We start from the raw sequence: 17,142 nt of genomic DNA, 5'->3' as shown, positions 1-17,142 counted from the left end.
TATAGGGCTCTGTTTCTTCCTTTTTTTTTTTTTTGTCAGTTGATTGTTCTCAGTATGATCTATGTTTTAATGTTTCTAAATTCCTCTTATCTGACATATGGAAATAATCTGAAGGAGAGTCTGCAGTTTCACAAAGAAACATTTCCTTCATTCCTTCATTTAGGGCATACATTAGTTGTAATTTGCATGATAAAATCTTCTTGTTGGTGTACCTGCTTTAGCTCCTACAAAAACTGGAAATATGTAGTGCTATTCAGTGTTGAGTGATGACTGTGCAGGGGGAAGAGAAAGCATCTGCCTTTCTCCTCACCACCACCCTAACTCTAGCTTGTAGATCCTACATATCGTTGTATGCTGTTGAGTTGTTATTGATTCTGACTCACAATGCCTCATGTCCATGTGACAGAACAGAACTGCCCCACTGGGTTTCCAAGACTGTAATCTTTATGGAAGCAGATTGCCAGGTCTTTTCTCCCACAGAGCAGCTGGTGGTTTCAAACTGCTCACCTTTTAGTTAGCAGCCAAGTGCTTAACCATTGCACCACCAGAGCTCCTTATATCTTCCATTTAAAAAAAAAAAAAAACCTCACTGTCATAAAGTCAATTCTGACTCACAGCAATTCCCATTGGGTTTCCAAGGTGTTAAATCCTTATGGAAGTAGATTGCCCCATCTTTCTTCCACAGAGTGACTGGAAGGTTTGAACTGCCACCCTTCTGGTTAACAGTCAAATGCCTTAGCCACTGCACCAGAAGGATGGAAATCACATTGGGTGGTGAATGGAGTCACTGTGCATTAATAGATCATGTACAACTCCTTCTTCTTTAATGATAGATTGGTAACAGCTGGCCCAGACTGACCCCTCATCCTGCCATCCTGCCCTTTCTCTGCTTCCACTCACAACTGTGTTATGTATACCTGCTATTTGGGGTTCAGCATCAAATTGGCAGCAAGCAAAGTTTGCACTTGAGCCAGGTAAAGAATTATTTAGGTCTTGAACTTAATAATGTGTCTGATCCAATATTACCAGGTAGTTGTGTAACAGAATATCAAAGATTCATGCAGTTCACATACAAACAGCACTTTAGATTGCAGGGGAAGACTACCACTGGAAATACCAGCATAAAATCATCTAACAGCACACAAATCCCATCATAATCCTTAACAATGACAATGATGTCAACAATGATGACTCTTCACATGAAAACTATTTCAGTATTTCTACTTTGGGGTTATAAAATTTTAGAAAGACACAGATTCCACTATGTCGTTGCTTCTAAACCACAGACCACAAAGCATCAATTCATTACTACTTAAAATTAAAATATATTCTGATTTATTTATAACTATCAGTATGCATTTGAGTAGATTTATAAAAAAGGGATAGAAATGTCAGATTTCTACAGTCAAGGGAATCAGGAAGTAGAGGCTAGTTTGTGGTGTGAATTGAATTACACTCAATTATCTGGATAATAACCTCACAATTAATTAATAGGCTCCATGAAGACCAACTTTACCCTACACCCCACTTCAGGATTTACTTCACAAAGGAAGGAGTTGAGTACAATGCGCATAAAAGAGATGTAATTAATTCATAATTTTTACTTGACACTACAAAACTGAGAACTACACTAAACTATAATTACTTCATAGAAGCTGCTTCTACAAGGGCCATTGTAGAAACATATGTATATCTCCATAGGCCTGTATTTTTTGGTAATCTAAAAAGAAACACATTGTTTAAAAACTCTTAGATACTTAAGAAGTTTATTTAAATCACCCAAATGGTTGCTGGATTTACAAACTGCAAAATTCAGAAGTTAGCTTCAGGGAGGATAACAACCAGGATCAGCCCAAAGCTGATTCCCATGAGGCAGAGGTCAGACATACTTTCACCCTCCAACCTTTTCACAAATTCTAGTATCACCTATCCCTCCCACTCTCTACTTCTCTTCAAAGTTTCATAATCTATTTCAATGGCCACACAGAACTCAGAGACTACAGAGTAAGGGTTTTATCAAGGAAGTAACAGTATAACGGGATCAGGACTAACCGGCTACCACTCAAGATTAGGATCAGGGAATGTGTAGGCTAAGTCTCCTTTCTTCAGTGCAGGACAGTTTTCTCAGCTCCTCTTCACCTTGCACATAGGCCCTCCTCTCAGCCCCCTCAGCACAGGCTCTTCTTGGCCTCCTCAGACAGGCTTCTTCATAGCCTCCTCAGGACAAGCCTCTTGTTTTTAGCCTCCCTGTCATTGCTCTGCCACAGAGCCCCTTCTGTGCCTATTACCACCTTCAGTGTTACAGCCCTCTCTCTGCTGCTTCTCTCTTCTTTCTCCTTTCTGCTTCTTTCAGTTTCCTGTATCCTTGTCTCTTTCTGTCTGAAAAACCTCTGTAGAGTTGGCTACTTATGTACACAACTCCTCGTTAATTTCAAGACATGGCTCCTCCCAATATCGGGCCACAGACTGACCAATCCCCTCTTAGTAGGCCACAGACAAATCATATGCATAGGCCATAGTCACTTCGTTTGCACAGTCTATTGACCAATCCCTGCAAAGTGCATACCAATCACAAGGCAGGCTGCAGCCCAGAACCAGACAAAAACTACCAAACCATAAGTCCACAAGTTGTCTGTAACTTACCCAGGAAATGACAATTGACCTGGACAAAAGTAACCATCTGAGGTAGCAAACTAGGCAAAAGGTAACTCCTCAGAGTTTAGGGGGAAAATCTCTCAAGCTGTTTTTCCAAAGAACTAAGGCAAAAGGCCTCACAAAGGAACTCATTTTTCATTTAATCATAGCAACCCACATGCAGTTGAGAAAAAAATCAGAAGGAAAAAAAAAAGATGAAACAATTTACATAAGTGAGTGTGTAATACTATATTTTCAGTAACTATTTACAAAGCTTAAGTATTTACACTGACACTCAACTACATTGAGGATTAAAAAAGCGTTGTAAAGAGATGTTTATGAAGTCACAGAAATTTCATATTACTATGGGGAGCTCAGGGGTTAAGCAGTCAGCTAGATATTTGGATGGCAGACCTCAAAAAATAGTCGTCTTTTTTTTTTTTTTTTTTTTTTTGCTATTGAATTAGGTTTTAGAGCTTTTAATATATACATTCCTAATTTCCACCAGGTGGCATAGTGAGTAAGGCATTTGGCTGCTAACCAGAAGGTTGGTGGTTTAAACCCACCAGCTTCTCTCTGGGAAGAAGATGAGGTAATCTATTTCTGTAAAGATTTACAGCCTTGGAAACTCAATGGGGGTCACTCTGAGTTGGAACTGACTAGATGGCAGTGGGTAGCTTTCACCAATGAGCCCTGATGGCATGATGGTTAAGTGCTCAGCTGCTAACTAAAAGGCTGGCGGTTCAACCCACTAGCTGCTCCAAGGGCAAATGATGTGGCAATCTGCTTCCGTAAAGATTACAGCTTTGGAAACCCTATAGGGCAGATCTATTCTGTCCTACAGGGTTGCTATGAATCTAAATCAACTTGATGGCACAAAATAACAGCTTCCACTAGTGATTTCTATTTTTAATTAGTACAACAATCACTTCACAAGCACCAAAAAATCTCCCAAGAAGATACAAAATGTAAGCCATAGGAATCAGAGCTGATAAAGAAGACAATCAAAACATCATTTTCAATATAATTCATTCTACCACACTGCACTGCCACTGAGTTGGATCCGACTCACAGCAACCCATCCTTGGGTTTCCAAGGTGGTATCACTACGGAAGTAGATTGCCCAACGTTCCTTCCGAGGAATGGCTGGTGGGTTTGAACCGTCAGCCTTCTGGTTAGCAGTCAAATGCCTTAGGCACTGTACCACCAGAGCTCCTATAAAATTGCCAACTCATAAAAGTAGAGATTGAAAATTAAAATGGCATTTTGGTAATACTGAAAATTGACATTCAGAAAGAAAACACTATCCAAAGTTATTTTCTATTTAGTCTATTTTCAGCTACATCTCCAACTTGTTCTATCTTGTAAATCAAAACTGAAGGAAAGTCAGAATGACAAACTGTGGCTTTGACAGAAGAGTAAAGACATACACATGGAAACTAATTTCTCTGCTTCACAGAAGAGCCACATAGAAAGAAAGAGACAGGCCAAGACGCCACCCAGCCAGAAATGCTTCCCTCCGACTATTTTCAATAATGCAAATTCATTCATTCATTCATCCAACAAATTTCTGCAGGACACTCCCTGTGTATCATTCATTGTTTGAGACAACACTACAACACTCTTTAGGAACACAGCTGTGAATATGATAGATAAGCTTCCTTATACCACAATTTCTATATGTGGTTTCTTTCTTTTCTTTTTTTCCTTTAACATCATTAGTATTGTCTTTCAACTGATCAGTCAGTCAATATTTATTGAGGTTATATTATGTCTGTGTATAAAGTTCTATAACAGACGTTGTTGTTATGTACCGTTGAGTCGGACACAACTCACAGCGACCCCTCCTTGGGTTTCTGAGGCAGTATCACTATGGAAGTAGATTGCCCCATCTTCTTTCTGAGGAGTGGCTGGTGGGTTTGAACTGCCAGCCTTCTGGTTAGCAGTCAAGTGCCTTAGTCACTATACTACCAGAGCTCTAGACAAAAACTTCCTTGACAACTAGATCAAAACTCATTATTTGAGAACAGGAAGGACATGGAAAAAGGAAAGAGTAGATAATAAATTTTGACTTATTAACCATTAATTCACTCAACAAACGTAGATAAGGTGCTTATGATGTGTAAGGAAATGTGTTAGGTGCCATAGGAAACATAAAAAGGAAATGAAGCAGAATGAGGGCAACCATTTGCCAGATCTATCCATTCTCCTATGGTGAAATCTTGACATTCTTGAGTCAAACTGACTTTGGCCTTTAATCTTGATTCTAGTCTGTGATCTTGGGCAAGTTAGTTACCATCTCTAAGTCTCAACTTCCCCATCAGCTAAAAGGTGGAGCTAATAATAGTACCTAACAATGTAAGGTTGTTATGTGGCTGAAATAAGATGATGCACACAAATCTTTTAACATTATGCCTGATATAATAATACAGTCATTGAGAGCTTATCATTATTACTGTTATTCTACCTCTATAATCTCATACATTCCTTCCTTCCTCTTCATTCTACTGCTCCTAATTTAGGTTGTCACTTAACTGAGTGAAAAAAATTTTTTAGCCATCAAGCTAGTCAAATAGAACAACTTACTTACTCTTCCTTGTACTGTTTCGTGCCTTTGTACCTTTGCACATACCCATTCCTCTGACAAGCATGCCTTTCCTCACCTGCTTCATCTAAGCGGGCCAAACTTAAATCCACCTTTCATGACCAAACTCAAACACCTTCACAAAACCTTCCCTGTTCTGCCACAACTGAACTAGTCTTGCTCTCTTTTGCGTTTCTATTGAGTTTATGACACTATTTTCAACTGCACATATAATACCTATTTGTGTTGATGCATATTTTTCTTCCTACAGTGGCAACACTCAGGTTGGTGTCACCCCCACTCATGGCCCTCCTCTCATACCAGACCTTATAGAATCCTTTGCTGTTGTTGTTAGGTGCCATCAAGTCATCTCTGACTCATAGCAACCCTATCCACAGCAGAACAAAACACTGCCCGGTCTTGCCAGCATCATGACCCTTGCTATACCTGAGCTGATCGTTGCAGCCACTGTGTCTATCCATCTCATTGAGGACCTTCCCCTTCTTAGTTGACCCTCCACTTTATGAAGCATGATATCCTTCTCCAGGTAATGGTTCCTTCTTATAACATGACCAAAGTAGGTGAGATGAAACCTGGCCATCCTTGCTTCCAAGGAGCATTCTGGCTGCACTTCTTCCAGGAAAGATCTGTTAGTCCTCTTAGCAGACTATGGTACTCTTACCACTCTTCTCCAACTCCACAGCTCAAAAGCATCAACTCTTCTTCGGTCTTCCTTATTTATTGTCCAGCTCTCACATGCATAAGAGGTGACTAAAAATACCAAGTCTTGGGTTGGGTGCACCTTAGTCTTCAGAGAGACATTTTTGCTCTTCATCACTTTAAAGAGGTCTTTTGCAGCAAATGTGCCCAATGCAATACGTCTTCTGATGTCTTGACTGCTGCTTCCATTGGTGTTGATTGTAAAACCAGGTAATATGAAATCCTTGACAATTTCAGTCTTTTCTCCATCTATAATGACGCTGTTTATTGGGCCAGTTGTGAGGATTTTTTGATTTCTTTATAATGAAGTGTAATCCATACTGCAGACTGTAGTCTTTAATCTTCATTAGTAAGTGTTTCAAGTCATCCTCACTTTCAGCAAGCAAAGTTCTGTCACCTGCATATCACAGGTTGTTAATGAGTCTTCCTCCTATCCTGATGCCACATTCTTCCTCATATTATCCAGCTTCTTGGATTATTTCCTCAGCATACAAATTGAGTAAGTATGGTGATAGGATACAACCTTGACACACTCCTTTCTTGACTGTGAACCATGCAGTATCCCCTTGTTCTGTTTGAATGACAGCCTCCTGATCGATGTACATGTTCCTCTTGAGTATAATCAAGTGTTCTGGAATTCCCATTCTTCTCAATGTTATACATAATTTGTTATGATCCATGCAATTCAATGCTTTTATGTAGTCAATAAAGCATAAGTAAACATCTTTCTGGTATTCTTGGCTTTCATGTAAGATCCATCTGACATCAGCAATGATATCCCTTGTTCCTTCTCTTGTTCCACATCCTCTTCTGAACCCAGCTTGCATTTCTGGAAGTTCTCTGTCAATATACGAATGCAACTGTTTTTAAATTATCTTCAGTAAGGTTTTACTTTTATGTGATATTAATGATATTTTTCGATGATTTGCACGTTCTGTGGGATCACCTTTCTTTGGAATGGACACAAATATGAATCTCCTCCAGTCAGTTGGCCAGGTAGCTGTCTTCCAAATCTCTTGGCATAACCGAGTGAATGCCTCAAGCATGGCATCCATTTGCTGAAACATCTCAATGGGTATTTTGTCAATTCCTGGAGCCTTGTTCTTCACCAATTCCTTCAGTGCAGCTTCGACTTCTTTCTTCCATACCATTGGTTCTTGATCATATGCCACCTCCTAAAATGGATGAACACCAACCAATTCTTTTTAGTACAGTGACTCTGTGTATTCCTTCCATCTTCTTTTGAGGCTTCCTGCATTATTCAATATTTTTCCCACAGAATCTTTCAATATTGCAGCTCAATGCTTAAATTTTTTCCTCAGTTCTTTCAGCTTGAGAAATGCTGAGCGTGTTCTTCCCTTTTGGTTTTCTAACTCCATGTTAAAAGTGAGAAGGGCCAGACTTCATCTCACCTACTTTGGTCATGTTGTCAAAAGGAACCATTACCTGAAGAAGGATATCATGCACATTTCATTATAGTAATTGGCTTTGTGTTCTCCAGCTGCTCTTTGAAATCTTCTGTTCAGCATTTTTATCTTGTCATTTCTCCCATTTGCTTTAGCTACTCTCCATTCAAGGGCAAGTTTCAGAGTCTCTTCTGACATTCATTCTGGTCTTTTCCTCCTTCCTTGTCATTTTAATGAACTCTTGCTTTCTTCATGGATGATGTTCTTGATATCATCCCACAATTCCTCTGGTTTTTGGTCATTTGTGTTCAATGCATCAAATCTATTCTTTAAATGATCTCTAAATTCATTCAGGAGGGATATTATCAAGGTCACATTTTGGATCTTGTGGATTTGTTTTACTTGTCTTCAACTTCAACTTAAACATGCATATGAGCAGCTGATGGTCTGTTCCATGATCAGTTCCTGGCCTTGTTTTGGCCGAAGATACTGAACTTCTCCATCGCTTCTTGCCACAGATGTAGTCAATCTGATTCCTGGTATTCCATCTGGTGAAGTCCACATGTATAGTCATCACTTACGCTGTTGAAAAAAAAGGTATTTTCAATGAATAAGCCATTGGTCTTGCAAAATTCTATGATGCGATCTCCACTGATAATTCTATTTCCATGGCTGTTGGAGACCAAGAAAAAGACCCCCAAAAGAACATGATTGGAAGGCACATGTTCTAATTACAGTGAAGAGATGGCAAGGCCTCTCTTGTGGTTGAATGTTTGCTTTAAGAGATGGCAAGGTCTCTGTCACTGTTAAACACTTAATTGGCAAAACATCAGGTATTAAAAGTAGGTGTTATTCCAACAGTCCGTGTTTTTATCTTATTGGGATGTTTCATACTTTGGGTCATTGTGTCCTAGTAAACATTTATCGTTTTACACTCCTTATTCCTGAGGAGACTTCTGTGATTGTTTTAATGACCACCTGTTGTCCTTGAGCATGTAGAGGAGTGAAACTTTAACTTTGTACAGAATAAGCTGATTTATGAATTCCAAGACTAATGATGTACTCATGTACAAACATATAAATAAAGTAGAACAAAGGCATCAGGGGTCACACTCACAGAACATGAAGGGCGTCCACTTGGCCCCCATTCCTTTTAAAAAACCATTAATCCTTTCATGTCACTTCATTTTGCAACCTGTGCGGTTTTGCTGGACATGGCACAAGGCCATATTTTCCAACTACCAGTAACTCTTGTTTCCAACTTTTGCATTCCAGTCACCAATGATAATCAACAGTTCTTTATTGCCTGTTCAGTCAATTTCAGACTGCAGAAGTTGGTAGAAATTTTCAATTTCCTCATCTTTGGCTTTGGTGGTTGGTGTGTAAATTTGAATAATAGTAGTATTAACTGGTCTTCTTGTAGGTGTATGGATATTATCCTATCACTGACAGCATTGTACTTCAGGACAGATCTTGAAACACTCTTTGTGATGATGAATGGCATGCCATTCCTCTTCAATTTTTCATTCCTACCATAGTAGATAATATGGTTGTCTAAGTCATAATGGCCAAAGCTAGCCCATTTCAGCTCACTAATGCCCAGGATATCGATCCTTATGTGTTCCACTTCATTTCTGACAACTTCCAGTTTTTCTGGATTCATACTTCATACATTCCATGTTCCAATTATTAATGGTTGTTTGCATCTGTTTCTACTTTGAGTCTTTCCACATCAGCCAAAGGATGTCCTAAAAGCTTTACTCTATCCATATTGTTAATATCGTCTCTACTCTCAGGAGTCAACTCTTCCCCAATCAAATTTTGAGTGCCTTCCAACCTGATGGGTTCATCTTCCAGCACTATATCAGACAATGTTTCAGGGCTATTCATAAAGTTTTCAAGAAATATATCAGTGTTTCACTGCTATTTGTAAGATTTTCACTGGCCAATTCTTTGAGAAGTGAATGGCCTCTTCTTCTTCCAAGTCTGTCTTAGCCCAGAAGCTCCACCAAAACCTTTCCACCATGGATAACCCTGCTAGCATTTTGCAATACGGCGGTTTAGCCTCCAGCCTCACAACAACACATAAGCCACCACAGGACAACAAACTGACAGACAAGTTTGTCTCCCTTAGTTGTTCCTAACCCTTCTGCACCTGCCTTAAAATAGAGCTACCCTCAAGCAAAAAGCAGCCTCCCATCCCTGGGAATCCTTAGCAATGTTTATTGTCAATTTTAATCATAGAATAATATGCGATAAATATAGTCATAAATTGCTTAAGTATAATATTTCTTAGATCATATGTACACTAACGACAGAATTGTTTTGTAACATCTTTCTACATTGAATTACATTATTAGCCACAACATTATTAGTAACTGAGAATGCTTTTTTGATTTTTCTTTTTCCTTTGTTACCACTTCATTCTTAAGAAAGTTATTGATATAGGTTCACAAATAATAATTACCACAACCATTATAGCTAAAACATCAGAAAATCTGACAAAATCAGCAACTATAAAAATACCAACAGCAATGAAAACAGAGCATGCTTATAGCATGTGCAGAGAAAACCACACAATTCGAAGCATCACTGTAACTGGGTAATAATGACAGCTCTGGTACGAGCTCATTAGAAGGTTCGAAAGGTAAGTTAGTATAGAGTTTTAGCCTTGTAGGTACACTGATACATGTAAGCTGAGCTTACAAAAAATGTTCTTATGATATAACTAACTACAAGCATATTTTTATAATTAATTAATTAATTTCTGCTGAAACACTGCACTGAAATTTTTTAGACAATCATTTTGGTGTCACATCCTGTGACAGTGCCACCCAGGGCAGTCTTCATCCCCTAGTGATGCCATTGCTAATGTGTGAGCAGCTGAAGGGCTTACTCATATTGAGTACTAAAAAAATGGTTGTAGACAGAATAAAAGAAAACCTAAGGTTATCCTGTTGTATATACATCAAGATACTCACTATAGACAGAAGTATATGGCAGAAAAGAAAATAAAACTTTAATGCTTTGAAAAAGGAGATGTTCAAAACTTTTTTTCCCGTAAGTCATATTTATTTGAAACACCAAGACTTTTTATATTCAAATACTCCCAGGTATTTTGCATCAGTTAGATGCAATGTATGAAGAATGATGAGGCATAGAGAAAGTCTGTATTTTCACCTCCAGAAAATAATCACTGCCTAAGACTGTGGACTTCCCTGTGCTATTCTCAGTAAACAGTAAATCACAGCAAATGCTCCACAACACCCTAAAAACGTCATAATGTAGAACTGGATCACTGAGAAAAATCTTGACAATTTGACAACACAGGACAGATACAGGAAATCAGAATTTGGTACCATGCTTTATACTTAATATTTTAAAAATGATAAAAAGCTTATGTAACCATTTTCTTACTTTTCTTTCCTACTGCCCAGCTGGCGAGCGGTGTATTGATCCCCATAGTCAATTAGTACCAGTTGTCGAGAGAAGATATTCACTTTGTTGCCTATAAATAAATCTTCCAAGTGCAGGTTATCATACTTGGTCCGCTTTAAAAATGTACGATGATTCTTTATGTCATGCTAGAACCAAAAACATCAACACAGCAAAACAGGTACTTATCAGTAGGGAATGTTAATCTCATTATAAACTAGAAATAATTCTCAATTCTATCATATAAAAGATAAGTTCTATTCTTTTTCTTTTTAGCTAAATATAAATTTTTTATATTATAACTTTCATATTTCCTAGTTCAATGCAATAAACATGTAAAAAATTTCTTATGACAAAGTTAATACTACAAAAAAAAAAAAAAAAACGTGTATTTAGAAAAATGTATTTTCAACTCACTTGAGCAAAGCACTGGCTATTAAACCCCAGAGAAAGACAGTCAGACATCCAGATCTCTGCTTTCTTGCCTATAGAAAATCCCAATACCAAATAGATCCATTTGTAAAAAGGTTTGCCAAGGAAAGAACACAAACAAATAAGCAGGACCCTCTTTGTACAATCTTCTTCAATTTTAATTTTTGTAGAGATAACAGTTTTCAGTAATGACAACATATTTATAGTGTTGTTATTAGGTGCCATCAAGTCAGTTCCAACTCACAGTGACTCTACATAAAACAGAACAAAACACTGCCCATTCCTGTGCCAGCCTCACAATCCTTCCTATGCTTGAGCCCACTGTGGCAGCCACTGTGATGTCAATCCATCTCATTGAGGGTCCTCCCCTTTTTCACTGACTCTTTACTTTACCCAACATGATACCCTTCTACAGGGACTGATTCCTCCTGATAACATGACCTAAGTACGAGAGATGAGGTCTGGCCATTCTTGCTTCTGAAGAGCATTCCTGCTGTACTACTTCTAAGACGTATATATTGTTCATTCTTCTGGCAGTCCATGGTATATTCAATATTCTTTGTCAACACCACAATTCTTTTGCATTAATTCTTTTGCAGTATTCCTTATTCATTGTCCAGTTCTAACATGCATATTGGGTTAATGAAAATAATATAGCTTGGATCACGTGGGCACACTTTAGATGTTCAAAGTAACATCTTTGCCTTTAACATTTAAACTCTGGCAGTAGATTTGTCCAATGCAATACACTGACTGCTACTTCCACAGTGGTTGATTGTGAATCCAAGTAATATTAAATTCTTGACAGCTTCAATCTTGTCTCCATTTGTCATGATGTTGCTTATTGGTCTAGTTGTGAGGATTTTTTTCTTTATGTTGAGGTGTAATTCATACTGAAGGCTACAGTCTTTCATCTTCATCAGTAAGTGCTTCAAGTCATCTTCACTTCCAGCAAGCAAGGTTGTGCCATCTGCATATCACAGGTTGTTAATGAGTCTTCCTCCAATCCTGAGTACTCATTTTTCTTCATATAGTCCAGCTTCTCAGATTATCTGCTCACCATACAGATTGAATGAGTAAAGATACAGACCTGATACACACCTTTCCTGCTTTTAAACCATGAAGTATCCCCTTGTTCTGTTCAAACAACTGCCTCTTCATCTATGTACAAATTCCTTATGAACACAATTAAGTGTTCTGGAATTCCCTTCTTTGCAAGGTCATCCATAATTTGTTAAGATCCACAGAGCTGAATGTCTTTGCATAGTCAATAAAACACAGGTAAACATCTTTCTAGTATTCTTTACTTTCAGCCAAGATCCATCTGACATCAGCAATGATATCCCTCATTCCACATCCTCTTCTGAATCTAGTTTCAATTTCTGGCAGTTCCTTCTCAATATACTGTTGCAACAGTTTTTTAATTATTTTCAGCAAAATTTCACTTGTGTGTGATATTAATGATGTTGTTGTTGTTGTTATGTGCCGTCAAGTCGCACCCGACTCATAGCAACCCCTCCTTGGGTATCCGAGGCAGTATCCTACGGAAGTAGATTGCCCCATCTCCCCTTCCAAGGAGTGGCTGGTGGGTTTGAACTGCAGTCTTCTGGTTAGTGCCTTTAGGCAAGACACTGCCATCATTCAATAATTTCTGCATTCTATTGAATCACCTTTCTTTGGAAAGGGCACAAATATGGATCTTTCCACTCAGTTGGCTGGGTAGCTCTCTTCCAAATTTCTTGGCATAGCTGAGTGAGTGCTGCCAGCATTTCAGCCATTTGTTCAAACATCTCAATGGCATTCTATCAGTTCCAGGAGCTTTGTTTTTCACAAATTTCTCCAGTGCAGTTTCTTCTTCATCACCATCAGTTCTTGATTATATGCTACTTTCTGAAATGGTTTAATGTCCACCAATTCTTTTTGTACAGTGACTTTGTGTATTTCTTCCATCTTTGTCTGATGCTTCTAGAATTGTTCAATATTTTACCCATTGAACCCTTCAATATTGCAACTTGAGGCTTTAATTTTTTCTTCAGTTCTTTTGGCTTGAGAAATGCCAACTGTATTCCTCCATTTTGATCGTTAAACTCCAGGTCTTTGCATATTTCATTATGATACTTTACACTGTCTTCTCAAGCTGCCCTTGGAAATCTTCTGTTCAGATCTTTTATGTCATCATTTCTTCCATTCACTTTAGCTACGCTCTGTTCAAGAGCAAGTTTCAGAGTCTCTTCTGACATCCATTTGATCTTATTTTGTTTTCCTGTCTTTTTAATAACCTTTTGCTTTCTTCATGTATGTTCTTAACATTACCTTACAATTTGTCGGGTCTTTGTTTATTGGCGTTCAATGCATCAAATCTATTCTTTAGATGGTCTCTAAATTCAGGTGGTATGTACACAAGGTCATATTTTGGCTCTTGCCACTCCTCAGAAGGAAGGTTGGACAATCTACTTCCATAGTGATATCGCCTTGGAAACCCAAGGAGGGGTCACTATGAGTTGGATCCGACTCCATGGCAGTGAGTTTGGTTTTTTCGGTTTGGACTTGTTTTAACTCTCTTTAGCTTCAACTTGAACTTGTATGTGAGCAATTGATGGTCTATCTATTCTCCAGTCAGTGTCTAGCCTTGTTCTGACTGATGATATTGAGGTTCTCTGTCACCGCTTTCCACAGATGTTATCAATTCGATTCCTGTGTATTCCATCTGGTGAGGTCCATGTGAATAGTTGTTGTTTATGTTGTTGATAAAAAGGTATTTGCAATGAAAAAGTCATAGGTCTATAAAATTCTATCATGCAATCTCAGCCATCATTTCTACTACCAACACCATTATTATCCAACTACCAAAGCTGCTTCTTTGTTTTCCCAACTCTTGCATTTCAATCACCTATAATACTTAACACATCTTGTTTGCATGTTTGGTCAATTTCAGACTGCAGAAGTTGGTAAAAATCTTCAGTTTCTTCATCTTTGGCTTCAGTGGTTGGTGAGTAAATATGAATAATAATAGAATTAACTGGTCTTCTTGTAGGCATATGGATATTATCCTATCACTGACAGCAGTGTATTCAGGATAGATCTTGAAATGTTCTTTTAGACAATGAATGTGTGGCTATTCCTCTTCAATCTGTCATTCTCAGCATAGTAGACCATATGTCAGTTTGTCATCTTGTAGCATCTTGCATATTACTATGATGCCAGAAGCTATTGACTCAAGAATTTCAAATACCAGCAGGGTCACCCAGGGTGGACAGGTTTCAGCAGAGATTTCAGACTAAGACAGTTTAGAAAGAAGAGGCAGTCCACTTTAGAAAAAAAATGGCCACTGAAAACTTTATGAACAGCAGGGAAACACTGTCAGATATAGTGCCAAAAGATGAACCCCTCAGGTTTGAGGACACTCAAAATACGACTGGAGAAGAGCTGCCTCCTCAAAGTAGAGGCCACCTTAATGACATGGATGGAGTAAAAGCTTTCAGGACCTTCATTTGCTGATATGGTATGACTTAAAATGAGAAGAAACAGATACAAACACCCACTAATAATCAGAATAGAAAATGTATAAAGTATGAATCTAGGAAAATTAGAAGTTGAAACTGAAATGGAACACATAAAGATCACTATCCTAGGCATCAGTGAGCTAAAATGGACTGGTATTGGCCATTGTGAATCACACAGTCATATGGTCTACTATGCTGGGAATGACCTATTTACAGCATGTCATAAATTATAAACTTTTTCTATACACATTACTCTTCTTTAATCCATGACACATATAATCCTCCTTCAGTTTTCTAACGTAAAAATATTAATTCTTATGTTTAACATTAAAAATAAAGGTACAGAGAAATCTTCGTTTAGTGGAATTACAATGAATACAGAAAGAGTTCCAATATGTTGTTGTTGTTGTTGTTATGTGCCGTCGAGTCAGCCCTGTTCCAATAAAATATATTTGCAAAAATACATATATATATGCAGAAATCTTCATTTAGTGGAATTACAATGAATATAGGAAGAGTTCCAATATATATATTTGCAAAAATACACATATAGTATGTGTGTGTATAGTTTTAACACAACTATATAAAAGGCAACCCTGTTGTTGCTGTTGTTGTTATGTGCCGTTGAGTCAGACCCAACTCACAGCAACCCCTCCTTGAGTTTCCAAGGCGGTATCACTAAGGAAGTAGATTGCCCAACCTTCCTTACAAGGAGTGGCTGGTGGGTTTGAACCACCAGCCTTCTGGTTAGCAGTCAAGTGCCTCAGGCACTATGTTAATCTCCATATTCACATTTATCCCCTTTGCCCACTTTCAAGTAAGAAAGGCTCACTTACCATTTCAACAGATCCATCCGCTGGGTAAAATAAAAGCTCATAACGTCGAAGAAGTGAAGCATTTGGATCATACCACTCTGCAATGAAAGCGTATCTTTCACTATGATTCTGCAAAGAAAGACGGGAGAATTTCAATGACATATTAAAATATAAGCACTCTTGTATTAGTTATACCAAAAAAAAAAAAAAAAAAATCACCAAGTATTTGAGATAAACATTATTACTTATTAACTATACTGAATTATTCTGCTTTTCAATAATATATCAGCAGTTACCAACATGCCCTCATAAATGGTTCCTTTTAATTTCTCATTAAAGATTCTTAGGTGTCGCAAGGACAACTTTATGAGTATGATGGCTTCGTGCTCCACAGCCATCCAATCATCCTGAGTAAATTAACATTTTCCCTTAATCTGACTACTATAATAATTCAAAGGCCCTTCTGAAAGCAAGTTACATGTAAGAAAAAGAACATCAATAAAGTAATATAAGCTATTCTGAGAGGATAGTGCTTAATTATATGACATTTTAACTTTCTTAAATTTAAGAATCTAGCAGTATTAAAATATGTTTGTCATTACAATTACAGTAAACATCCTTTCATATGAAATTACTAAATTTCATATGATTGTATCTTTTTATAGAAATAGTAGGAGAACGTGCTAGTCTGTTCCCCTAAGAAGTAGATATATCTTAAGACAGAATTAAACATTCAAGAATTTTATTAACAGAAATTCCATGAGGAGGGAGCCAAGGAAGACTTGGAAAGTTGACAGGCTGCAATGTAGATATGACACCGAGTGACAGAAAGAGGAAAGAAACTGTAGATGGAACCATCCTAGAAAGATGTCCAATCTAAGAAAGGTTCAATAAGGTCATCAGCAAGTGTTCAAGGCAAACTTGGTCATGAGAAGAGTCCCTTGTCTGCCAAGGATGGGCCTGCTTTACTATCCCTGCTCCTCTCAATCACTGGCTGAGAGTTGCCCTTGGGAAACATAGCCCAGGTACAAAAGCAGCAGCGTAGCTCCTACCTATGACAGCCACATGTGTACAAACTGCTCCACAGCATTTTCAAGGCTGTGACCTTTCAGAAACAGATCATCAGACCTGTCTTCTGAGTGGGTTCAAACCTTCAACTTTTTAGTTAGCAAAAAAAGCATGCCATTGCCATCAAGTTGATTTGGACTGATAGCGACCCTACAGAACAGTGTAGAACTGCCCCACAAGATTTCCAGGCTATATCTTTACAGAAGCAGACTGCCACATCTTTCTCCCATAGAGCAGCTAGTAGGTTCAAACTACCAACCTTTTGGTTAGCAGTCCTCAAGAACTTAACCACTGTGCCACCAGGGCTCCTTTTCCTACTAGTAAACATGCACTTAGCTACTTGTGGGTAATAGCACAAATGAACACAAATTTTCAGCTCTTCTGATGAAAATATCACCACCTGGGATGATCACAGAGCTCTCTCTGGTGGCGTAGTGCCTAAGGCATTTGACTGCTAACCAGAAGGCTGGTGCTTCAAACTCACCTGGGCAATCTACTTCCGTAAAGATACTGCCTCAAAAACCCAAGGAGGGATCGCTACGAGT

General features: G+C 38.2%; 1 protein-coding gene across 1 annotated transcript in view; it reads right to left on the bottom strand.

The window, feature by feature from the left end:
• NME7 (NME/NM23 family member 7) overlaps window positions 1–15,691 on the bottom strand; it is a 329,140-nt gene extending 313,449 nt beyond the window's left edge. Inside the window, exons 1-2 of the mRNA XM_042780527.1 lie at window positions 15,551–15,691; window positions 10,762–10,928 (exon numbers count right to left, since the gene is read on the bottom strand). Of these exons, the coding sequence (XP_042636461.1) occupies window positions 10,762–10,928; window positions 15,551–15,691 (308 nt within the window). The remainder of the gene's footprint in view (window positions 1–10,761; window positions 10,929–15,550) is intronic.
• Between the last annotated feature and the right edge of the window lie 1,451 nt (window positions 15,692–17,142).

This window comes from Orycteropus afer, unplaced genomic scaffold (genome assembly GCF_000298275.1).
Source record: "Orycteropus afer afer isolate SDZICR_OR568_19922 unplaced genomic scaffold, OryAfe1.0 scaffold00044, whole genome shotgun sequence".
Taxonomy (NCBI): Eukaryota; Metazoa; Chordata; class Mammalia; order Tubulidentata; family Orycteropodidae; genus Orycteropus; species Orycteropus afer.
This window is presented reverse-complemented; position numbering and strand designations above follow the sequence as displayed.